The 26,342-nt window shown below is 40.6% G+C and overlaps 2 protein-coding genes and 1 pseudogene across 2 annotated transcripts; all 3 read left to right on the top strand.

The window, feature by feature from the left end:
- The first annotated feature begins 4,250 nt into the window (after positions 1-4,250).
- LOC114253041 (uncharacterized) lies at positions 4,251-9,748 on the top strand. Its single transcript, XM_089735262.1, has 3 exons — positions 4,251-4,519; positions 6,016-6,053; positions 7,354-9,748. Exons 1-3 carry the CDS (start codon positions 4,500-4,502, stop codon positions 9,474-9,476), a joined length of 2,181 nt encoding a protein of 726 aa, XP_089591388.1. The 5' UTR covers positions 4,251-4,499; the 3' UTR covers positions 9,477-9,748.
- A 3,162-nt stretch (positions 9,749-12,910) lies between these two features.
- On the top strand, positions 12,911-25,124 carry LOC114253030 (uncharacterized). Its single transcript, XM_089735159.1, has 3 exons — positions 12,911-13,098; positions 14,175-14,241; positions 21,687-25,124. Exons 2-3 carry the CDS (start codon positions 14,211-14,213, stop codon positions 25,007-25,009), a joined length of 3,354 nt encoding a protein of 1,117 aa, XP_089591285.1. The 5' UTR covers positions 12,911-13,098; positions 14,175-14,210; the 3' UTR covers positions 25,010-25,124.
- LOC149500886 (uncharacterized) lies at positions 16,549-18,390 on the top strand (annotated as a pseudogene).
- Positions 25,125-26,342: the final 1,218 nt, after the last annotated feature.

Here is a 26,342-nt window from a genome sequence, read left to right as displayed (position 1 = left end):
TGTTAGATCTCCTTCGGAGGCGCTCGGGTAGCTGTTAGCAAATCCCACCCCTCCTGGCTGAGCCTTTGCTCGCCCACCTGTCCTGGTGAAACTGGAAAGGCCTCCGGGCCACCAGTAATCCTTCAATCATAAAAAAACCAGCAGTGAGGCTGTATGCTTGCATGCCTTCGAAGGTAATATGACCCTGGTATTTGAAGTTAAAGCAGCATTGTGTTGCGGTAGCGGCTGTAATGAAACAGCGAGATGATGACCCAGTAATATGACCATAACCAATAGAATAAATACAAATAAATCTGTCTTAGCGCCTTTGTTTGTTTGTTTGGCCTCTTCAATGCCGGGACAGACACGTAACTTAAATTGTCGAATTACGTGGGTAATAAGAAAAATTGATGCTTTTGTTTTCGTAGTCTCTGACCACCCAATAATTTTCAAGCGTTATGACAAACACGTTACATTGTAATTAAAGTTGTGGTTTCCGCTGATAGCAAATTTATAAATTGTATTAATATTGAATGTAATATACAACATTTGATACTGAAGGGGGCTAAACGAGTATCCAATTATTGGAGTCGCCATTTTGTTTTTTTGCTATCGAAAAACGGTACCTAATTGTTTTAATTTTAATGTAACTTCGACTTTAAAGGGCTAAAGGTTATAGTCACATTACGGTGAGTTTCACTTTATAACATTGAAAGAAGAACAGAAACATGAAAAACAAAATGAAGTCTCTGCTCCGGGGAATTCCCGCCAACGACATCCGTTTAGCACCAGATAATGTTACCTGAATATTATAATTAACATACAATTTTAGGGAATCCCCTCGCAATTAATATTGCTGTTGTCTGCGTTATATGATAGTATAAAAACGCTAATTAGTAAGTAAGAAGGTTTCGAAATTTGTTCGTGAGCTGTTTATAATTAATTGAATGTATGAAAAGTCAAAATGGTGTTCTATTTGAAAAAAATAGTACTTTTAGATATTATTACTAATAAGTTACCTATCAATTTATGAGTTTTAAGTGAGATCAAAGAAATTTGTAAGATAAAAAAGAAGTTCGAATTTATTTATAGAATTCTTAAGATTATTTAAAATCAAATAATTTTTTTGTACCTTTAACCATGATGATGTCTAAACTCTTCTAACGCTTTCGCGAGTTATGCGAATTTCATTAGCAGAGTCTATACTAGAGTATGACACAAAATTTCTTTGAAGTCACGAAATTCAATGATGCGCTCTACCCAGGCAAGTACGATTAAAAAAAAAAACATGTAAAAATTTCAATCGCGAGACCATTGTCTGTAGAATATTGTTTTATGTATACACATATTAATAACAGGCAATATAGCCGCATATATCAGCCTGTTGTCCTAAATGACATCTATACTTCTATTCTATACTAATATTATAAAGAGGAAAGATTTGTTTGTTTGTTTGTTTCGAATAGGCTCCGAAACTACTGGACCGATTTGAAAAATTATTTTTCCATTAGAAGCCGACATTGTCCCTGATGAACATAGGCTACTTTTTTTAAAAAAAATTTTTTTTTTTTTTTTGTTTCATGTGTGTTATAATGTTTCCGAAGCCAAGCGAGGGCGGGTCGCTAGTAATTTTATAAAATCATACCTATAAAAATCAAACCCGCAACATTATAATTTGCGTAATTAGGTACTTGTGGTAGGACCTATTGTGAGTCCGCGCGGGTAGGTGAAGCAGTAATGCGTTTCAGCTTGAAGGGTGGGGCAGCCGTTGTGACTATACTGAGACCTTAAAACTCATATCTCAAGGCGGGTGGCGGCATTTACGTTGTAGATATCTATGGGCTCCGGTAACCATTTAACACCAGGTGGGCTGTGAGCTCACACATCCATGCAAAAAAAAAGGATTATAACTGGATATTTTCAGTTGGCAGTTCCTTATATTAGTGCAGGCGACCACGCGGTCTAAATAAACTACATACCGCCGTTGTAACTATACTGAGACCTTAGAACTTATATCTCAAGGTGGGTGGCGCATTTACGTTGTGGATGTCTATGGGCTCCAGTAACCACTTAACACCAGGTGAGGTGTGAGCTCGTCCACCCATCTAAGCAATAAAAAAAAAAAAAAAACGTAAATTATAATATTAACGAAAACAATAAATCGACCTTTGTACCGTAATTTTGCAAAACATCTAAATCGATGTTTATTTTTAGATGTAATTGCAACATCAGCCATTTCGTTATTGCAAACTATAAAACATGATATGTTTGTGTTTGAGTGAGGTGTCTTTTGAAATTTAGTTTAAAGAACGACTTACTATAGCGCTTAGGATTCACAATGGGTGTTACATCCTGAACTGGTTGGTACGTAAGAAAAACATTTGACTTTGTGGCGTTTAAGAACGCACCTTTTTATGATGCGTAAGCCGGAACGCACGAGAGGCGGGAAAAAGAATATAGTCTGTGACACGGGACCCTTTTTACCGCCAAATACTTAAAACGTAAAAATAATTTGTAATGTGTTAAATAACTAATATAATGTAATTACTTAGAATTGTTTATGCCGCTACAACAATAAAATTTATATTGTTCCAACTGTGGTGTTAATTATATAAAACACGACTTTACGGCGAAATAAAGAAGGGACTCTATACGAACTCCCTCAACTTGTAATGCAATGGCTATGTATTACTCGTTGTAGGGACGAACGTGACTACTTCAACGCGATGATATTATCAACAGTATGCATTACATGACTGTAATCTTCTCCAATGCTATTTGTGACTCTCTGATCTTCTCCGAAATAGGAATATGTATTTTTTTTTATTGCTTAGATGGGTGGACGAGCTCACAGCTCACCTGGTGTTAAGTGGTTACTGGAGCCCATAGACATCTACAACGTAAATGCGCCACCCACCTTGAGATATAAGTTCTAAGGGTCTCAGTATAGTTACAACGGCTGCCCCACCCTTCAAACCGAAACGCATTACTGCTTCACGGCAGAAATAGGCAGGGTGGTGGTACCTATCCGCGCGGACTCACAAGAGGTCCTACCACCAAGGATATTTGAGATTCAGAGGATATTTGACATTGAAGACTTACAGAAGAACTTACAGTCATTGTTATACAAATTACCTCATTGTCATTAGGCAGTAATTTTTTGTGAGCGCTTGCATTGTAGAAATCGATGAAGTCCAAAAATACCTGAAGAAATACCAGAAGAACCGCGCAGGGGAGTCGGATGCTGGTCGCGAGCAAGAGATCTCTGTGAGTAGACATTACTACGCTGCTTATTTCCGCGGCGAAGCATTAATGCGTTCCGCTTAGAAGGGTGGGGCAGCTGTTACATATACAATTGAGACTTACAACTCATATCTCAAAACGGGTGGCGACATTCACGTAGTGATGAATATTAGCTTCGGTAACTACTGAGCATTAGTTGGGCCGTACTGGTGGTAGGACCTCTTGCGAGTCCGCGCGGGTAGGTACCACCACCCTGCTTATTTCTGCCGTGAAGCAGTAATGCGTTTCGGTTTGAAGGGTAGGGCAGCCGTTGTAACTATACTTGATACCTTAGAACTTATATCTCAAGGTGGGTGGCGCATTTACATTGTCTATGGGCCTTAGATTTCTATGGGCTCCAGTAACCACTTAACACCAAGTGGGCTGTGAGTTCGTCCACCCATCTAAGCAATAAAAAATAAAAATTATTATAATAGCACTACTGGAAGAGGTAGACCTAAGAAGGAATGGATGGATTGCGTGAAAGACGATATGTGTAAGAGGGGAGTGAGCGAAGAAATGATATATGATAGAGGAGCATGGAAGAAGAAAACATGTTGCGCCGACCCCAGGTGACTGGGAGAAGGGCGGGAGAATGATGAGCACTACTAGTGGTTGCCCTCCGTGTCGGCCTGAAACAAGCCCGCTCTACCTTAGCGATTTCACTTCATACAATTCCTCAGAAAGCATGGGGTCTTTTAGCGTCCAGTATTAAAAAAAAACTTCAGAGGTGTCAAGGGACACCCGGATGGAACGAAGTTCCTTTCGATTAATTAGTGAAGGAATTGTAATTTTTTTTTTAAGATATAATAATAAATTACGGCATTATGAAGAAGAAAAAAACAATACTATGAACTAAATTACTATTGTTGAAAAGCTATCTCGAGAAACTGTACTTATAACGTGGACCAATCGGATACGAGCAATGTCACGCGATAAGCGCCTACACGTTGTTTGGTCAGAATGACGGATCTAAAAAGTGTCGTGACAACTTTTCGTAAGAATTTTTTCCGTCTAGCCACCTTTCACAACGCGCGATAAGGAACTTCGTTCCAAAAAAAAAAACAAGTTTTGCTTCTACGCGGAAAGATCGCACACAATCCTTGATCGTTCTAAGTGTCTCGATTCTATGGCAGTCAATATCTCTGCGGGTCCAATTTCGCCGAATAAACGAAATGCCGATTTAATTATGTAAGTTAGCTCCGTGCTCACATTCGGACTTTGTAATTACGACGAATATGTTGTGCCTCTCATACAGGTGAGTTATTATTATTATTATGTTCATAGGATTCCCCAGTTCAAATTCAAAATCGTTTATTTCAACTTAGATGTCAGTATGACACACTTGTTGAATGTCAAAATATAAATAACAATGTTAACTCTACCACCGGTTCTAAAAAAAGCCACAGTCCTGAGAAGAACCGGCGAAACAAACTTAGCGGGCTTTTTTTTTTGTTTTTTCTCAATTTTTTTTATTTTTTTTTAAATAAATAAAAATATTTACTCATCAGTCTCAGTTCAGTCTGTCGACAGAGCCGGTATATACGGGCTTTTGGCCAAGTAATATACACTAGCTATGAGTTAATATGCTAGTTTTTATTACTTGTAGTAAGTTTGGTTTTCTTCAAGCTGCAGGAATTTTCTTACTATTACTATTATTATTATTTTGTGTATTAAACACTGGCTCGCCTGAGAAGACGGCAGGACACACTCCGGCGAGGTGGGCAACAATCGGCCGGAGCGTTAGGGACTATTGGGAGAGAGACCCGCGAACTATACGGGCATTGTCCAGCAAGACTGCTTTATTAAAATATTATTATGATTATTACTAACTACAATGGCACTCACACGTTCAACAAACTGTAAGTGAAACTAGGAACATAATATGTGTACATTTGATGTATGCTCACGGTATTGTGGAAAACATATCCTACCGACATTAGAACTTGAATTCCACCACCCACATTGACACATAAGATCGAAGCCTCAACTGCATTGAGTAATGGCTGCTCCACGATTGGAAATGGAACGTGTGACTGCTTGGTGGCAGATATAGGTGGAACGGTGGGTCCTAGCCGTTTGGACTCGCAATACCGGAGTTAACTGTCAGTGTTGTATTAATGCGTCACGTCAGTAGTAAAGAAGTATTGTTTGAGATTATCCTTTCATCTCAATTTTAATATCGCAATAATTTTGGAATGAACTCCCCTCTACGGTGTTTTCCGAGCGCTATGACATATCCTTCTTCAAACGAGGCTTGCGGAGAGTACTTAATGGTAGGCAGCGGTTTGGCTATTCTCCTGATATTGCTGACGTCCATGAGCAACGGGGACCACTTATCATCAGGTGAGCCGTATGCTCGTCTGCCTACAAAGGCAATATAAAAAACAAAATAATCACACCACCAGTAGAGTGAAGTAGAGTTTATATTAGAACGCTGTGCTTATCTGGCACTGGAATTCATACCCTTTCAAAGTGCTTTCCACGGGCTATAACATGTCCATGAGCAACAACGACCACTCATAAATAGTTAAGCTTCTATGAAAGCCAAATAAAAACTCTAACTAATAAATAAAAAGCTCTAATCCTCTCATAAGGAAGATCTTTCTAAGTAAATAGTAAATACGAATTCTCATTTGGACACGAAAGCCTCTCGCGATGAAAGAATAACTTCGTAAAATAAAATCAAACCGGGAAGAAAACTCTCTTTCTCTCTCTCTCTCTTTCTCTTACATACCTTGGCTTTGTTTACAGGGTTTCGTTCCGAGCGCACGGTGCAAAGATGGCGAAAGGTAACAAAAAACATTTATTTATAATTAAATTCAAAAGTAATTCTTTACAACAGATATTATAACTAGTATTAGTGTAGTAATTGTGTATACTGGTCAAACTATAGTTCTACCTTAGGTCGAAGGCCGGGAATTGAGTTAAGAACTTTAAAATATTAAAGACAAAAATATTAACACTAAAAGCAATTGAAAAGTAGATGTAAAGTATGACAGATATTGGAGATATTGTCCGCCATAGACCGTTTAGTAGCAGTCACTGTTTAATTTCTGCTAATTTAGGGTGACAATTCGGGAAATTTTCGCCATGCCCCGAATCATTTTTATTGCTCAGTAGTTGTTTCTATCCCATTGTTGCCAAGCAGACATAGCGCTGAATGGTCACTCCTAATACCTTAGTGATTAAGGCCTAGGCCTAGCTTAAGGTAAGTCCACCACTGAGGTACCAATGAGTTCTCGTGGCACGATACAACGCGTGCCTCTTGTGCGAAGTGAAATGATCGATACTGAACATTTTGGACAATACTACAACCATTCTGAGAGACTAGATCAAGTTTCAATTGCATTCGCTGTCGGGCCCTTTAGGTTCGGAAACTTCTTGGGCGGTGTGACTACTGACTTGGGTCCGAAATAAACAAAGGCCCTTGAAACAAACGCATTTCTGCTTTCTAGCGAAATAGGGAGGTGCGTAGCGACTTACAATACCTTACTGTCCGTAATTATACGAATAAAAATTTTTACTGGTTTTATTTCTATCACACGATGGTGTCCTTCATTATGGACATAGTTCGTGAACATGCATTAAGAACATATTTCATTATAAAAATTAGAAAGACACGATACCTTCTAAAAATTGGCATCAACCTTTAAAAACCAAGTATTCCCAAGTCTATCATTGAAGAGAGCTTTTTTTCTTATACTACAATCCCGTAATGTCTCTCAAAATTGTATAAAATTTTTCGGACTTAAGCTTATTAAACATTTTTTTTTAATTTTTTTATTGCTAAGATGCGTGGACAGTCCACCAGGTGTTAAGCGGTTACCGGAGATCTAGATATCTACAACGTAAATGCCGCCACCCACCTTTGAGACATGAGCTGTAAGGTCTCACTTTACACAGTATTACGGCTGCCCCGCCCTTCAAACCAAAACGCATTACTGCTTCACGGCAGAAATAGGCAGGGCGGTGGTACCTGCCCTTGCGAACTCACAAGATGTCCTTCCACCAGTAATTACGCAAACTATAATTTTGCGGGTTTGATTTTTATTACACGATCTTTAATAGTAAAACAATGGCAATTTCCAGGTTATCAACTTTTGGTTTTCCTGACCAGCCTGGTATTGGTAGCCTGCAACTGCCCTCGTGAGAACATCCACAGCTTAGGACAGTGCGCCTTCAAAATCGAGTGTACTACCAACGTCAGAGGAATACGCCTCCCCAATGAATGTCTAGAGGCAGCCAACTTCCCCGTCACTGTTACCGTAACGCTTAAAAATGTCGCCGAAGATTACTATCCAGAAGACCCAGAAACTAGACTCTTGGGTTTCATTACTTCTTTAAAAATTACAGGGCAAATGCCGAAAACGAATTTGACATTATTGCAATATACATATAGGCTACAGGATTTGAATTTGACAAATAATCAAATTGAGAGAATAGCTGGCTCACCTTTTTACTACCTCGGCAAATTAGAAACCATTGATTTATCTCATAACAGGATAAGCGATCTCGAAGAACTATTTCGTTTTGAAACGCGACCATACAAACTCAACAAATTAGTACTCGCCAACAACAATATAGAAGAACTGCCCCAAGATGCTTTTGACGAACTGTCATCTCTCGTCGAACTGGATCTCTCATACAATCGCATTTCAAACCTGAACGAAGAGCCATTCGCCAATCTATCCAGTCTCGAAACACTAAGACTGAACAATAATTCCATCAAAAACCTAAACGGTGCAGTTAATAACCTTCAAAATCTGAAGCACCTATATTTAAGGGGAAACCAAATACAGCATATCGACGTAGAATCACTTAAAATCATAATACACCTGGAAACGTTCGACGTGTCGAGGAATCAACTCGAAAAAATCAACTCAGTCATGTTCTCGAGGCACTGGAAACACATGGGGGGCCATTCCATTTGTAAAATCATACTGTCCGAAAACCGCATAGCATCATTACCGAATGCATCAATGGAAATATCTGCTAGAAACGTCCGTGACTTGAGACGTTACAGCGTGGATGTGCTGACCGAATTAGATTTGTCGAACAATGAAATAACAGAAATAGCTTACAATGCGTTCCATTCTCTTTTGAAAATGATCTCATTGGATCTATCCCGGAACCAAATTACTGACTTTAGTGTAAACGCTGACGATCTCCAATTCGTAAAGAAACTGAACCTAAGCGGAAACCATATTTTCCAATTATATTACAAGAGCTTCTCGGCAATGGGAAACCTTGAGAATTTGGATCTCTCTCACAACAAACTTTACGAAATACCAGAAACAGCTTTTAAGAATTACTTTAGCCTTAGAATTCTGAACATGACGTTTAATGATATAGACAGCGTTGAGAATTTACGTATAACCAGATTCCATCCCGCTGGAGGTGTTCTGGACTTGTCAAACAACGGCTTGACGCAATTGAGGATACCATATGGTGAAGGAGCCCGTTTGATGATTTTGAGATTACACTCCAATAATATATCAGATGCTAAGCTAATCGAATTGATTCATCAGAACGATCTGAAAAATTTGGATCTCAGTCATAACAAGATACGCGAGCTTAATGACACATCTTTACGTATTCCCGTCAGTCTCAATTATTTAGATATCAGCTTTAACATGATCATTAGAATTGGACCATCATCTTTTTATCGTGCCGGTCATCTGAAGACTCTACGTCTGTCACACAATCAACTGACCAAGATTGAGCATGGAGCATTTCATGGATTATCAGCGCTTCTCAACCTTGATTTGTCTTACAACAAATTTGGGTACTTCAATTCTGAATGGCTGATGGACCTTAAAAGTTTGGTTGTTCTTTCTCTCAGGAACAACTGGATGCATAATTTGGACTATAAGAGTTGGTTTGGCCACAAACCTGACCTGCGAGTGAATATCGAAGGAAATAGATTGTCTTGTGAGTGGCTTAGCGGTGTGTTGCAGAATTTTAATAACGGCTTCCTGAAGATGCACCCTGTCGTGTTGACGCCAACAATTTCAAGCCACTCTATAGAAGGCATTCCGTGTATCGAAAAAACTGAGGTCCTAAGTCAAATCTACAGCAGTCCGATGATGAGCGATGACCGTCTACTTGTGTCGAACCAGAAGATCCTGGAGGCTGTTAAGGAGCAGACGTATTATCTGCGCAGATACGTGATGCGTTCTCTTGTGGAGGAAACAGAAAGGGCGAAGCTGTAAGACTCATTTCTAATAAGTCCAGTTTAATTTTACAGTATCTAGTTTTTATTATGTAATCTCAGTTTAATGCGTTTTTTTTAATGTTACTTACTTTATGGGTCTCACTTCTGGCCTTATAGTCGTAAGCGTACAATATAACATAGAATTATCGTTCGATACAATTAACAGAAAGAATATGATAACTAAGCTGTGTTGTTTTTTTATAAAATATGTCATTTTATGGCTCTTTATGTACACAGTATTAAATGTTATGGAAATAAAAATATTCACAATATATTATTTATGTTGTTTCTCATGGCCTTTGTAGGTAGATGAACATACGGTCCACCTGATGGATTCCATATGGTGATCAACTCCATGGGATTACTCAGGGTAACTGTCACTCGAGGACTTCATTAATGCCGCAGCAGTCGCTCCCAAGAACAACCAAGTCGCTGTCTATGTTTATAATAAGCATTCCTTGTATGTACATGTTAATGGCTATTGGTGTTCCTACTTGAAGTCGTCTTATTTGAAGTCGTGGGGGCCTAAAGGATAAGACGTCCGGTGCATTCGTATCTCGCGATGCACCGGTGTTCGAATCCTGCAGACGGGTGCCAATTTTTCTAATGAAATACGTACTTAGCAAATGTTCACGATTGACCTCCACGGTGACGGAATAACATCGTGTATTAAAAATCAAACCAGCAAAATTATAATTTGCGTAATTACTGGTGGTAGGACCTCTTGTGAGTCCGCACGGGTAGGTACCACCACCTTGCTTATTTCGGCCGTGAAACAATAATGCGTGTCGGTTTGAAGACAACCGTTGTAATTATACTTGAGACCTTAGAGAACTTATATCTCAAGGTGGGTGGCACAGTTACGTAGATTGGCGTTGTAGATGTCTATATGCACATAATCTGTCCTATTATTGAAGATGATATTACCCGCGTTCATTCAGTTTCCGAATGGACTCTCTCGCCTTTTTGCCAAGCTGACATCGCCTTCTTCAAACGAGGCTTGCAAAGAGTCTTTTGGCGCAGGCGGCTACTTGGCTATAAATCTTTTTATTTTGTCGCCTTTCCTGAAGTGAAAGTATAACTTTATATACATGAATCCGCTGTGTTATGACCTATGCGAATATGGACTTTGCTCATACTGCCAGCACGTACGTGGTCTTCCCTTCAATCGTTTCAGTCCCAGTTTACGCAACATACAAGATGGAATGCCATGAGAAACGGAAAGCTTTTCGACGATCTGAGTCTCGAATCTATCAGGACAAAAAACTATAGTCAGCGTCAGAACGGGACTTCGAGGCAGTTGTACGATGCGATAACTCCCCTATTGTGGCTGACGCTATCTACTCCTTATCCGACCTACTGAGAAGCCAGTCACCGCCAGTGCCCTAGACAAGTCCTAATGTACCGACATGATCCATTCACATTATTGTTGTACGCATTTAGTTATAGCGCTGGGATCAGGCAGGTCACGGTATTTGCCGAAGAAATTCTCAGCAGGTCACGATTCTGATCCAGTAGTAGATTCGTAAATTAGCTGCCCTTGAGGTGTAAGGTCTCCTTCGGAGGCACACGGGCCGCTGTTAGCAAACGCCAACCCTCCTGGCCGAGCCTGTGCTCGCCAACCCCTCCTAATGAAGTTGGAAAGGCATTCGGGCTAACAGCTATTCTCCCATCCCAAAAGAACTTTATAAGTGCAAGCGTCTGTGCAAGTGTCTGCGTCGATTGAAATAACGTCAGCATGAACGAGGTTCATTAGCCCCTAAATTGTTACGTCATATTATTTAATAGTACATTATGAAATGTTTTCTTGTTCATAGTAATTCTTTTATTGGGACTTATTATCACAAATAAATTAATAAAGGACAATGGCCAGAGACCATGTAGGTTATCGATGACAATGGAACAATGTTATTGTATTTTGAAGAAAAAAATTGCACATAAAATTAAACATTCACAGAATATACCTAGTCTGTTTGATGGCTGATACTACGCTTCCTGTCAGCGTTACAGATAAAGTTTCAAACACAAGTATATCTTTTTGACCATTAATTGGTTCCGCATAATATAAGATATTATGATCAATATGATCATTGTTCTATTGGTCCAGGAGCCAAGTACAATTTCGGTCAATTATTCCTCTCGAGCGAAACTCCGTAAAATGCATTAGGGACCTATACTATGAATACTCGTGACCGTCAGCTGCGACTCCGTGGGTGGGGCGGGCGGTAGCAGCCTCCCACGCATGGAGAAAAAAAAAGTTTTTTCAGTCATTTCCTCCCATTTGAAATTTTGTCAGATTATAGTCAACCTAGTATTTTGAAGGAAAAGCAAAGTCAGCTGGCCATAGCATGGTGCATTATACGTCAGCTGACTGCTTGAACATGAAAAAAAATAATATATTTTCAATGATTTCCTCTCAACTAAAAATTTACCTGGTGATCGTTTATATTCTACTATGAATGAAAATTAATGTCAGCTTGCTGTATCTCAGTGGAAAGTTTGTCAGCTGGTACCTTGAAAGGTTTAACGCAGCAGCATCTATCACGTCAGTATAAACGTATCAGTAAATGAAAAAACAAGTTTAAAAAAGATACAATTAAAAAATAAGAATTATGAAAAATGGAAATGAAAATGAAAAGGCCAGGAGCGAACGCCTCATTCCCACGTAATGCCATCTAGTAAATAATTCTTAACTTTATAATGTGCCTTGTTGCACAAATGTTCTTTGACAGTTTTCTTAAATCTATGAACAGGTAGTAGTTGAACGTTTTGTAGGATCTTGTTGAAAAGTTGTACACCCAGCCCCCTAAAAGAGTTGCTTATTTTCTTAATTCCAGCCGCCGGCAATGCAAGCCTATGTTTGTTCCTAGTGTTCACATTATGCAAGTCGTAGACTCTGGGAAATTCTTCAATGTTTTTACGCAGGTACAAAAAATAATGTTCTTCTTATTATGAGAAATAACAATGTTGAATTAGCTCACTGAGTTTCTCGCTGGATCTTCTTTGTGGGTCGCGTTTCCGATCCGGTGGTAGATTCTGCGAAGCACTGCTCTTGCTAGGGCCAGTGTTAGCAATACTCCCGGTTTGAGCCCCGTGAACTCATCTAGACGTCAAGGCGAAGCTGAAATAGCCTCTCAAGGCTATCAGCATAGATAGGGGAAAAAAGTTTTGGTTTTACAGCGATGTGTGAAATCAAATCTTTGGATTTACGAATTAAATTAAATCCTTTCGAAATTAAACCTGGACCCGCCTCGATCCACTGCCGAGTATTCGCAGATTTTTTTCCAGATATCAATTGGTTTTCAAACTCCCACAGTGTGCCAACAATTTTTACAGTAAACGTAAAATCAGATTCGAATTTGAAGATTTTGTTTTTATATAGTGCTTTTATTTATATAGTGCTTAGCTGTTATTTCTTACGGAACCCTAAGCATAATCGTTTATTTGGCAAAAACAATCGTGTCTCGTTACACACAGCGTCAGCATTACAAGCGGGTCAGTTTGAAATTAAAAGCTGTTGGTAAACATCGTTATAATATAATTTAATAAAAATAAAAGGTGGACGATTTTGATTCTGGAGCATTCAACGTAGAAGAGTGTAACGAATATCTTTGATGCAGGTATTTCATTTTCTTTTTTTTATTGCCTTGGATGGATAGACGACCTCAAAGCCCGTCTAGTGTTGAGCTGCTACCGGGCCCATAGACATAGGTTTAAGAAAACTATTAAAGAACATCTGTGCAATAAAGCTTACTATAAAGTCAATGATTATCTAGAAGATTTTACAAAGTGGGAATGAGTTGCTCGCTCCGGGCATTTCAATATTGCATTAATTGTTACGATATATTCATTGTAAAAATTAATATTTAAAATAAAATTTATTAAAAAAAAGAAAAAGACATGCCCGCTGAGTTTGTTGCCAGTTCTTCTCAGGACCGAGGCTAGTTTTTGTGAATTGGCGGTAGTTCTTTTTGACGTTCAACAAGTATGTACTTTCATTTAATTTGAATATTTTTTTTTTGATTTGATTTGATTTGATCAACAAAGTAAATACCGACCCACCATGAGACATTAGTTCTAAGTCTCGATTTATAGGTATATAGTAGGACTGCTGCCCCACTGTTCAAACCGAAACGCGCAGACGACAGATATAGGCAGGGTGGTGATACCTATCCGTATGGGCGTAAGTCACACTCATCACTATCCATTGTGTTAAAGTAAAAGTACTTATTTATTATTCGTTTTATTAAAAAATATTAGCAATAATAAATGTTTTCTTTGTAATACTTACAACAATACTAATAGGGAAATTAAATAAGACATTCACACATTCAGTCTGATTTCGAAATCGTAATATATTAGTCAAATGAAAATAATCTTTTATTTATTTATTGCTTAAATGCTTGGACGAGCTCACAGCCCACTTGGTGTTAAGTGGTTACTGGAGCCCATAGACATCTACAACGTAAATGCGCCACCTACCTTGAGATATAAGTTCTAAGATCTCAGACAAGTTCCAAACCCAAACGCATTTCTACTACACGGCAGAAATAGGCAGGGTGGTGGTACCTACCCACGCGGACTCACAAGAGGTCCTACCACCAGTAAAAAAGAGGTCCTACCACCAGTAACAATAGGTCCTACCACTAGTAATCCAGTCACTAATCTAATCACAATATTACTATTATTGTTTAAGTGACTTACGTGGACGTATTTCACGGATGTACTAATCATGTTTCGTCGCAGGGGCGATATATTTTCGTGTAAGTATTTTAATTCATTTCATAACTAAGAATTCAGTAGAGTTGCTTCATATATATTGACGTCCTTTATTTGCTTGGGATTCCATGTGACTAACGATGTATTTTTGAAGGGTCGAATGGAATGATGCTCAATTATATTATATAATAATGTAGTGCCTCAATCGATAAATAAAAGACCTAAACTTTTGTATAAAATAAACTTAAAACAAACAAAAGGAATCCGTCCGACGGTGGACGCATCAAAGGAAAAACAAAATTGTTATTTTTATTTAATTCCGAGCATTTTCATATTTATCTACCTTTTAAACCTTCTCTGGACCACAAATAATTAAAGACCAAAATTAGCCAAATCGGCCCAGCCGTTCTCGAGTTTTAGCGAGACTAACGAACAGCAATTCATTTATATATATATATATAGATTATTAATATGTGAACAGACATAGCAACATAATAAAGTATATTTGGTGGGCAATAGGAAGACAATACAATTTTGAAATAGACCCGCTATGGTGGAAGGTGAATTTAACTCAACCTCAGATAAAGGAAAGCAGCTCCGCGAAGCTAATGTGAGAGATACCAGTGCAGACGGACGCTACAATAAAGCACACTAGACCAGACATAATATACTGTAAGGAATACCCTACAAAAAGGGTATAAAACCGGCGCGCAGCTCCATCACCCGCTCATTTGTCGGTTGACATTCGTCGAGAAAACATCTTTCAAAGACTTTAAGTGTTAATTTAGGAAACACGAATTTTATAATAATGTTGAGGGTACAGTGCCTATAAATAGCAACGCCTTTGCTCGAAACATTCCCCTCCCGACTAGGCGCGTCAATACCCCCGCCCCCGCCGTTCGCCCGATCACGATGTTCGACCAGCCCATACCGTGGGCCCCGAAGGTCAAGTACTTAGGCGTCACCCTCGACAGTAGGATGACATTCCGCCCCCACATTAAGACGGTACGCGACCGTGCCGCCTTCATTCTAGGACGTCTCTACCCGATGATATGTAGGCGAAGTAAAATGTCCCTTAGAAATAAGGTGACACTCTACAAAACTTGCATACGCCCCGTCATGACCTATGCAAGTGTAGTGTTCGCTCACGCGGCCCGCATACACCTAAAAACATTTCAAATTATTCAATCCCGTTTTTGCAGGATAGCCGTCGGAGCCCCGTGGTTCGTCAGGAACGTCGACCTCCATGACGACCTGGACTTAGAGTCCATCAGTAAGTATCTTCAGTCGGCGTCCATGCGCCACTTCGATAAAGCGGCACGACACGAGAACCCTCTCATCGTGGCCGCCGGTAACTACATTCCCGATCCTGCGGACAGAATGGAAAGCAGTCGACGTCGCCCAAAACACGTTATCTCGGATCCTCCCGATCCACTAACGGTGCTTTTAGGTACTTCAAGCACTGGTCACCGTTCTCGTCGAACCCGTCGCTTGCGACGAAGGGCTCGACGAGTAAATTAACTCTCAGACACAGCCCACTGAGTTTCTCGCCGGATCTTCTCAGTGGGTCGCGTTTCCGATCCGGTGGTAGATTCTGCGAAGCACGACTCTTGCTAGGGTTCGTGTTAGCAACATCGTCAGGTTTGAGCCCCGTGAGCTCACCTACTAAAGTTAGGGTTACGCTGACATAGCCTCTCAAGGCTCTCAGCTTAGGTAGGAAAAAAAAAAAAAAAAAAAAAAACGAAACATTCATTCGATCGGCGGCGTTCGTGAGAGAAGGTAGTCGTGGACATGGTGTGCGTGAGTCGTTGTTTTAAGTCTCTGTAAACTTGTGCTAATTGTTATTTTTTTAAATGGTTTTTCTTCTGATTCCTAATATCAGAAGTGGGATAAAGGACTCAAATAGCCCACAGTAGCGTAAAACTCTGAACTTTGTTTTGTTTTACAAAGACTGCTTACTTTGATGCTTTCATACTTTATTTGTTATTTTTCTTGTGTGATTGCAAATTTTAACTGTGATAATGAGACATACTGAAACTCCTAGTACACGGAGGCGACCGTCTCGAGATGATTCTCGTAATCGAAAACGATATTATGCTTTCGCGATCACAGAGATGATAGACAGAATCGCGATGCGAACGATGCGCTCGCGCACGATAGAACCTGTCGCGACACGTTCTAACGATAAGGCGCACGCTGAACAGACCACTGATATTCTACGGACAGTTATGACTCCCATGTCGAATATCGTTGGTTCGCAACAAGGCCACGTAGAATCTAGTATCCCTGGTTCTGAGGCGTCTACCCTCGCCAGTGCTTTGATAAAACTTTAATAGTGATACGGGGCATAATGGGCCCTCAGATTAGAACCGCGAACGCTAATCTACTCACGATTTGATTTCATTTTTAGTGGAGGTCAGGTTAGGCCGAGTCCTCATAGGGTTCAGGCACTAGTTGAGTCACCAGTGACTCGTAATGTCACACATGAGGTTGACTGCATACTTCCGAAGGTGAATTCGGGACTATATTGGCAATGGCAATGGTCAACTCAACTTTTGAGATTACAGCTCATTCTGAACATCACAAAATGCAAGACAACAGACATCCGCCCTGCAGCTTCTGGTAGAAAAGACGCCACCACACCTGTGGTGAGAACTCTAATTAGTGATGTCACGACTGAGGTGTTTCGGAGCCGTGAAGTTCGTCAAGAACTAGGTCAAGGTAGAGCTCATCAATTGATACCACGGAGTGAAAAGCGACATTATGCTCGCGTGGAAGGGCACCGACGAGCAGCAGCCGTTTTTAATGTCGATAATCTTGTTTGGGTAATAACTCACAGTTAACAGGAAATGTAGATCCGGCAATCCGTGGACCTTACCGAATGGTGAGGATGGTACCTCACGGGCATTGTCGCCAGCTCGGGCCCCTCGATGGTTTCTGCGGCAGTAGCACGCAAGCGACGTGCCGGTAGCTGCGTAATGTCGGTCGGCAGGTAAACTTGATTCCGGCATGCGTGGCCCGTATAAGGTTGTCGAAATTCTACCCAGTGGACGTTATACCCTACGGCTGCTCAGCGGCAGTTATGGCAAAACTACGCAAGCAGCTGCACAATATATGGTGTCGTGGCGGGGCGAGTGGACCCCTGAGACATGTGCTGCCTTCTTTGAGAGTCAGTAAAGTTAATAATTATCATTGTTCACAAATATACGTATTCCTATGGTGAACCTGAAGGGTGAGCTATAGATGATTGCTCTCTAGTTACGTATCCCTCACTCGTGTGATTAATTCTACACGGTGAGATGCCTCAGTACGATCGGCCTAGACTGGCGTATTGAGAAGCCTCGGCACGTTTGAGTACTGTCAGCGTGCCGGGAAGCTTCACACGTTTGAATAAACTCTGCGTGTGGAATGCACTCGTACGTTTTTAATACGATCTTCGTACGAGTGGGTCTGGGACCATTTTACGTATCCCTCACTCGTGTGGTTAATTCTACACGGTGAGATGCCTCAATACAATCTGAGCCGTATTGAGAAGCCTCGGCACGTTTGAGTATGGTCGGCGTGCCGGGAAGCTTCACACGTTTGAAAAAACTCTGCGTGTGGAATGCACTCGTACATTTTTAATACGATCTTCGTACGAGTGGGTCTGGGACCATTTTACGTATCCCTCACTCGTGTGATTAATTCTACACGGTGAGATGCCTCAATACAATCGGCCTAAGCTGGCGTATTGAGAAGCCTCGGCACGTTTGAGTATGGTCGGCGTGTCGGGAAGCTTCACACGTTTGAGTACGCTCTGCGTGTGGAATGCACTCGTACGTTTTTAATACGATCTTCGTACGAGTGGGTCTGGGACCATTTTACGTATCCCTCACTCGTGTGATTAATTCTACACGGTGAGATGCCTCAATACAATCGGCCTAAGCTGGCGTATTGAGAAGCCTCGGCACGTTTGACTACGGTCGGCGTGTCGGGAAGCTTCACACGTTTGAATACGCTCTGCGTGTGGAATGCACTCGTACGTTTTTAATACGATCTTCGTACGAGTGGGTCTGGGACCATTTTACAGGGATCACTGGTAACCAAATGCAGAAGACACTTAACGAAGGGCGACGCACACTGGCCCTTGGATAATAACAGGAATATGCGCATTAAGGATGATTGTGCTACTGCGCGCACTGCTCGCGTGCCGCTACCCGCACTCGCTCATCTACTTCTGGCGCGCATACTGCACGCGTTGCTTGCGTGCCGCTACCTGCGCGCGCTCGCCTGCTTCAGACGTGCATACTGCGCGTACTCCTCGCGTGCCGCTGTCTGCGCGCGCTCATCTACTTCTGGCGTGCATACTGCACGTGTTGCTCGCGTGCTGCTGCCTGCGCGCGCTCATCTACTTCTGGCGTGCATACTGCGCGCACTGCTCGCGTGCCACTGGCTGCGCGCACTCTCTCACTTCTGGCGTGCAGACTGCGCGCACTGCTCGCGTGCCGTAACTGCGCGCGCTCGCCTGCTTCAGACGTGCATACTGCGCGCACTGCTCGCGTGCCACTGGCTGCGCGCGCTCTCTCACTTCTGACGTGCAGACTGCGCGCACTGCTCGCGTGCCGTAACTGCGCGCGCTCGCCTGCTTCAGACGTGCATACTGCGCGTACTGCTCGCGTGCCGCTGGCTGCGCGCGCTCTCTCACTTCTGGCGTGCATACTGCGCGTACTGCTCGCGTGCCGCTGGCTGCGCGCGCTCTCTCACTTCTGGCGTGCAGACTGCGCGCACTGCTCGCGTGCCGTAACTGCGCGCGCTCTCCTGCTTCAGGCGTGCATACTGGGCACTGCTTGCGTGCCGCTGGCTGCGCGCGCTCGACTACTTCAGACGTGCATACCGCGCGTACTACTCGCGTGCCGCTTCCTGCGCGCACTCGCCTGCTTCAGACGTGCATACCGCGCGTACTGCTCGCGTGCCGCTGGCTGCGCGCGCTCTCTTACTTCTGGCGTGCATACTGAACGTGTTGCTCGCGTGCCACTGGCTGCGCGCGCTCATCTACTTTCGGCGTGCATACTGCACGTGTTGCTCGCGTGCCGCTGCCTGCGCGTGCTCATCTACTTCTGGCGTGCATACTGCACGTGATGCTCGCGAGCCGCCGACTTCACGGTGCCATACGACTGGCAGTGACGCAGAGGGCGATGTCGCTCGATCTGCGGCCTGCTACTTCACTCGTTGGGGACTATGATGCCTTTGGTCCACTAAGCCCGACGCAGGGAGTCACGAGTAAGGAGTAGTTCGTTTGCAGTCCTGCTGAGCTACTTATGCGCTCTGCCTGCATTTTCAGAATTATCTATCAGGATGGTCGAGCGGGACGCCCGCCACACATGGTGCAGCCTCACATCGTGGTTGCAGACTGGAACTGGGACAGCTGCCCTACCGAACTCTCGGGAGGCGCGGATCTAACAAGATCTTTCGCACGCTTCCGCATCATCGTTACGAGTGGACCCCAGTTATGTGGTCGAGGACGAACCACAGTCAGGAGAGGCCGTGTAAGGAATACCCTACAAAAAGGGTATAAAACCGGCGCGCAGCTCCATCACCCGCTCATTTGTCGGTTGACATTCGTCGAGAAAACATCGTTCAAAGACTTTAAGTGTTAATTTAGGAAACACGAATTTTATAATAATGTTGAGGGTACAGTGCCTATAAATAGCAACGCCTTTGCTCGAAACATTCATTCGATCGGCGGCGTTCGTGAGAGAAGGTAGTCGTGGACATGGTGTGCGTGAGTCGTTGTTTTAAGTCTCTGTAAACTTGTGCTAATTGTTATTTTTTTAAATGGTTTTTCTTCTGATTCCTAATAATACATAGACAAGACAGAAAATAAAACATACTTAATAGATATAACCGTACCATCTGACTACAATATAGGACCAAAAGAACCGAAAAAACTTAGTAAATATCACCCCTTAAAAGTAGAACTAACACGACTCTGGAATACACACACAGAAGGCGCAACAGGCGTAGTGGCAAAAAGTGTACATAGATACATAAACAAATTGGAAGCAAATATAAACATACATATAATACAAAAAGAAGCAGTCATACACACATGCACAATAATAAGTAAGGTTTTGGGTAACACAGTCTTCATAAATTCAAGGGAATCCGAAACTCCTCTTCCCTAAAGGTTTCAGGGTGGGAGCTAGGAACTAAACCGAGTCAAGAATTCGAGAGAAAACTTTAAATAATATAATACAATTACGTAATAATATATGCACTTAGATCGTCTAATCTTGCGATGCATCGGTGTTCGAGTCCCGCAGGCAAAGTACCAACTTTTCTAATGAGATACGTACTTAATAAATGTTCACGACTTCCACGGTGAAGGAATAACATCGTGTAATAAAAATCAAACCCGCAAAATTATAATTTGCGTAATTACTGGTGGTAGGAGCTCTTTTGAGTCCGCGCGGGTAGGTACCACCACCCTGCCTACAAAACTGAGACCTTGGAACTATTATCTCTAGGTAGATGAGGACATTTATGTTTAAGATGTCCATGGGCTCCGGTAACCGCTTAACATCAGATGGGTAGTGCGTTTTCCGCCCACGTAAGCACTTAAAAAAAGTGTTTCATTAAAAAATAGATTTCAGGTGTGACATCAAGCAATATTGTAAAGATACTTGTGATTTTAGTTGGGTGACTTAATGTATCAAGATGGGCCGTGGCCCTTCTAGCATCTTAAAGCTCTAGGGCTCGGGTAGATTAAAACCACTCGAGAAAAATGTTTTTCTCCAATCTTAAAAAAAATCTATTTCTTTAATCTATATCTTGTATATATATATAAATGAATTGCTGTTCGTTAGTCTCGCTAAGACTCGAGAGCGGCTGGACGGATTTGGCTAATTTTGGTCTTGAATTATTTGTGGAAGTCAAGAGAAGGTTTAAAAGGTAGATAAATATGAAAATGCTCGGAATTAAATAAAAATAACTATTTTGTTTTTCCTTTGATGTGTCCCCCGTCAGACGGATTCCTTTTGTTTGTTTTAAGTTTGTTTTACACAAAAGTTTAGGTCTTTTATTTATCGATTGAGGCACTACGAAGTCTGCCGGGTCAGCTAGTCTTTAATAAATATAATATAATGTAATCTATAAAAATAAGTATCTTTTTTTCTTTTTTTAATGCCTTTGTAGGTAGACTAACATATGGACTACCTGATAGTAAGTGGTCACTACCGCTCATGGACGTTAGCAATGTCAGGGGCAGAGCCAAGTCGCTGCCTACGATTAAGTACTCTCTGCAAGCCTCGTTTGAAGAAGGACATGTCATAGCGCTCGGAGAACAACTCGGAGGGGAGGGCTCCTTCCATAGACGCATGGTACGTGGCAGAAAGATCTTTGGAGACGCACTGTCGATGAACGCAGCGGTTCCAGATAATATGGACGAACTCTGCTCCGATAGCGGGAGCTGTGAATCTGCAATTATTAATCCGCAATTTTTTATTTTCAGGTTACCTATTAGTTGGTTTATTATCTTTCGTTCAGTCGGGTCCATGCAGTTTCAGTTTTGACGAGAACGCGTGTAAATACAATATGGTTTGCCATGGTAAATTTAGCGGGTATGGCTGGGATTACTTCTCTGTAAATTATTTTTTAAATAATTATAACTACAATAGCAATTCACCTACTAAATGTGTTAACCAGATGGCAGCTTCTATTTATTCAAACGAAAACGTTTTCCCAATTGCATTAAATTTTCGGGATATTGATTTCAGTAGCAATGATCAGTCCGATCAGTTTACAGTACCCGGATATTCTGGACTCACAGAAAACCTCATTGAGTCTTTGAACATCAGCAGTAACGACATCAGGTTTACGCCGATACTAACTCCTATGGAAAAATTGGTGTCGTTGAATATGTCAAATAACTTTTTGTCAATTGCGCAACTTTCAAATGTTCACGAGCTACCTTCGCTTGCCGTTATCGATTTATCCGTTAATAACATATTGGAAATTCAAACAATTGAAGGTCAATATCCGTACACAAGTTTGAGACATTTAAATTTATCTTACAATTATCTCGTCGGTCTTCCGGATATGATATTTGACGATTTCCGTTTACTGGAATCAATTGACCTATCGCATAATTCGATTGAAGTTTTGTCAAGCAACACGTTCGAAGGTACCAGGAAATTGTTAACGCTTAATCTAGCTTTCAACAGAATATCCGACATAAACACGTCATTATTCAGATTCGTCAATCTAAAAGAGCTCCATCTTCAAAATAACAGACTTGCAGAATTGAAAGCGAATGATTTCGAAAATCTCATAAGCTTACAATATGTAGATTTGAGTTTCAATTCCATAGCTGTAGTCGAGAAGAACGTTTTTTGGAATCTATTAAACATATCACAGATAGATCTGAGTAATAATAAAATACAAGTTATCGATGACGAACTATTCAAGAATACAACAACACTCAAAACGATATTTTTTTCGAATAACAACATTAAATTCCTTCCGACAGATTTGTTTAAGGGCAACGATATCGCGAGATTCGAAATTCAAATGAATAATTTGGAGGGTTCACTGAAAAAAGGCACTTTCAATGGACTGAAATCAGTACTGCACGTACAATTGGATCACATGCACATCAGAACGATTGAAAACTTTGCATTTTTTGGATTAGATAACGCTATTATATTATTGTTGAACGACAATGAAATAGAAAATTTATCAGTGAATAGTTTCAAGACTTTACGGAATCTAGTTCAACTGGATTTATCTAATAATAAAATAAAACACATTGAATTCGAAACAGATGATCTTTTGAGTCTACATGAATTAGTGTTGAGAAACAACTTTTTGAGTTACATAAATAGTGACAGTTTTCAAGGCTTGAATTCACTTTTGTATTTAGATTTATCGAACAACAACATTTCTCGGCTTTACTCGAATTCGTTTGCGTCATTGAAATCGTTGGTAAATTTTGAAATAGGGAATAACCCACTGGTCGGAACCTTGGAGGAACGTAGCTTCGACGGACTCAGCTCTCTGCCAACGCTTGATATATCCGGGACTCTATTGACCGTTATTCAAAATAATTCTTTTGAAGGAATGATAAAATTGAAAAATGTCAATATGTCTCATAGTAACATCGAAAGATTGCAATACAACACTTTCGCTCACACTGGAGATATGGATACCCTTGATGTATCTTACAATATGCTAATAGAGTTCAACTTGAATAACACCCAGATTTCAAGCTTGACAAAATTGTTACTAAATAACAATTTTATTAAAACTATATCCGATAGAACCTTACTTGGACTAACGAGTTTGAAAGAAATCATTCTTACACATAACAAAATTGAACATTTTTCAGATAACAGTCTGTTAGACCAAATGGATCTGAATTTTTTGGACATTTCGTTTAATGATAAACTGGCCTTTAATGCGAATATTGTGAAATCATCCATGTATTTAAACAAACTGATTATCTCGGGTTTGGAACCTAATATATCATTAATTGGCCTCGGAAACTCGTCTGTAGCTATTCTAGATATTTCTTGTTCCAAAATAACAAACGTTCAGAAGTTGCATTTAAACGAACTGAAGAGGCTAGATAATTTGAAATTGTACAAAAATAATATAATTAAATTGGAAGTCGGAGCGTTTTCGGATTTGAAATCTATGAGATTTCTCGATTTGAGCTACAACAAAATTTCTTACATCCAACCTGGGGTATTCAAAGATAACACCCTACTGCATTCCCTTAACATCTCACACAATTTACTGACGCAGATTCAATTCGGCATTTTCAGTGGCCTCGTTTATTTGAGTTCTTTAGATGTATCGTACAACGATTTGGACGATCTGAAGGGTGAAAGATTTTACCAATTGCAGAGTTTAACCACACTGATAGCTGATAATAACAGGATTAGTACAATAAGTGCTGAAGATTTCATGGGTACAAATTTAAAGAAGCTGAGCATTGGCGGGAATCCGTTGCCTTGTGAAATTATCGTAAAATTCAAACAGAATGATGTTCCTTTTGAACTGACTTCGTTGAGAATAGATGAACACAGTGCTGAAAATTTCGAAGGCATCGCATGTAATGTCAATAGACGTACGGAGGTAATAGGTGCCACGGATAGGAGGACTATTTACGGAGAGGAAAATAAAATGCTAATGAAAATCAGAGATATTTTATTAAAATTTACAGAAAATTTTCCCTTGAATAACCGAAATGATAATATTTCTGTCACAGTTAAAAATGATTTAAGTCAAATTGAAAACATTACGAGCAAATTAGAAAAAACTTTAACTGATGACAACGTAAAGTTATATAACGCTACAAATACAATTGCTGATGAAAACAGAAAAACTAACGACTTGTTAGAAAAAATGTTGAGAATTTTATCTTATCGACCTAAAATAATAACAACTAATCCAACGATTGTAAAAGGCAATGCCACTTATGAAAATCTAGTGTCCTATGTGAACGAAATCAAGCAAAACATTGAAGATCGTTTGAAAGAAAGACAGAATGTTTTAAATGATCTTCAAAACGATATTGCACAGTTACATTCTCGAATTGAAATCTTAGCTATGACAGAAGAGCCGAGACACGAGAGACTATCAAAGGCCCAGGATAGCTCACCAGCAACAAACTCAGGTTCAATGTTCACTGAAGTATGTGTCGCGTTTATACTAATCATATTGTTGTGTTTCATTTTATATAAAATATACAAAAAAAAATCAATTTTCAAAAGACGTCTATCTATTAGCACTCGCGTACTGCCGGGAAACATGGAGAATTCCGATTTGTAAAAACAGTTTTTAAAGATTTTCATTAGATTTTAAGCTTCATATTATATTAATAATACATTGTAAGCTTTCTGCGTGTTATGCGTATCTGTTAATAAAGCTTTTATCTTGCTCTCGGCGAAGGTTATTTTTTATGAACTTTCACCTACGTTACTGTGAATATTTTTTACAACTCTTTAGATAAGAAGAAAGTCGTCGCTTTCGCTCAGCGCGTTGGGGACTGAAGATGGGATATGATGGGGCGACTACGACTAATGACGTGTTTTGGGCGATGTCGACTGTTTACCATTCGGTCCACAGGATCGGGAATTACTCCGGCGGCCACGATGAGAGGGTTCTCGTGTCATGCCGCTTTCGCAAAATGGCGCACTCATGTCGGCTGTAAATACTCACTGATGGACTCTAGGTCCATGTCGTCATGGAGATCCACGTTTCTTACGTACCACAGGGCTCCGACGGCTATCTTGTAAAAACGGGATTGTACGATTTGAAGGGGTTTCAAGTCAGTGTGGGCTGCGTGAGCGAACACTACACTTGTATAGGTAATGACCGGGCGTATGTAAATTTTGTAGACCGTCACCTTATTGCGAAGGGACAATTTACTGCGCTTGGAAATCATCGGATAGATATGGCATTAAGGGCTTTCCTACCCTTTAAAAGACAAGTTTCTTCGGCGAAACTACTCTGGTTGTGGTTCACAAAATTCCGGTTAAAGAATCCACTAATCCTGCGTTCTGTATGAATAATGATAGGATAGCATGTAATTTTTTTCATCATCATTCATTTCACAGGTGAGGACACAGAGTGCACCCGTACACTGCGTTGAGTGGTTACTGAAACTCAATGAGGTCAGAGTCTCAATAATGTTATCTATTAATATTACAACACTAGCGACCCGCCCTCGCTTCGCTTCGGAAACATTAAAACACACATGAAACCAAAAAAAAAAAAAAATTTTTTTTTAAAAAGTAGCCTATGTTCATCAGGGACAATGTCGGCATCTAATGGAAAAATAATTTTTCAAATCGGTCCAGTAGTTTCGGAGCCTATTCGAAACAAACAAACAAACAAATCTTACCTCTTTATAATATTAGTATAGATTCCACGCTTGGGACAAATTAATAAGTCTGTTTGTGGAAGCAACGTTTTATTTTATTTTTAGTCTGACAATTACATTACAATTTTGTGGAAATTATAGTCATAAAAGGCGCCAAAGTGCTTGGTTGGTTTTTTTTAAACGATTTTATGACCTGGTAACTAAGACCTTTAGGTCATGTCTTATTTTAATTTTAATTTTTATTCTTATTCTTATGAAAAATGATAATATGGAGTGAAA

This window comes from Bombyx mandarina, chromosome 19 (assembly GCF_030267445.1).
Source record: "Bombyx mandarina strain Sakado chromosome 19, ASM3026744v2".
In the NCBI taxonomy this organism is placed as follows: Eukaryota; Metazoa; Arthropoda; class Insecta; order Lepidoptera; family Bombycidae; genus Bombyx; species Bombyx mandarina.
The sequence above is the reverse complement of the archived record's forward strand: the minus strand, read 5'-3'. Positions and strand labels throughout refer to the sequence as shown.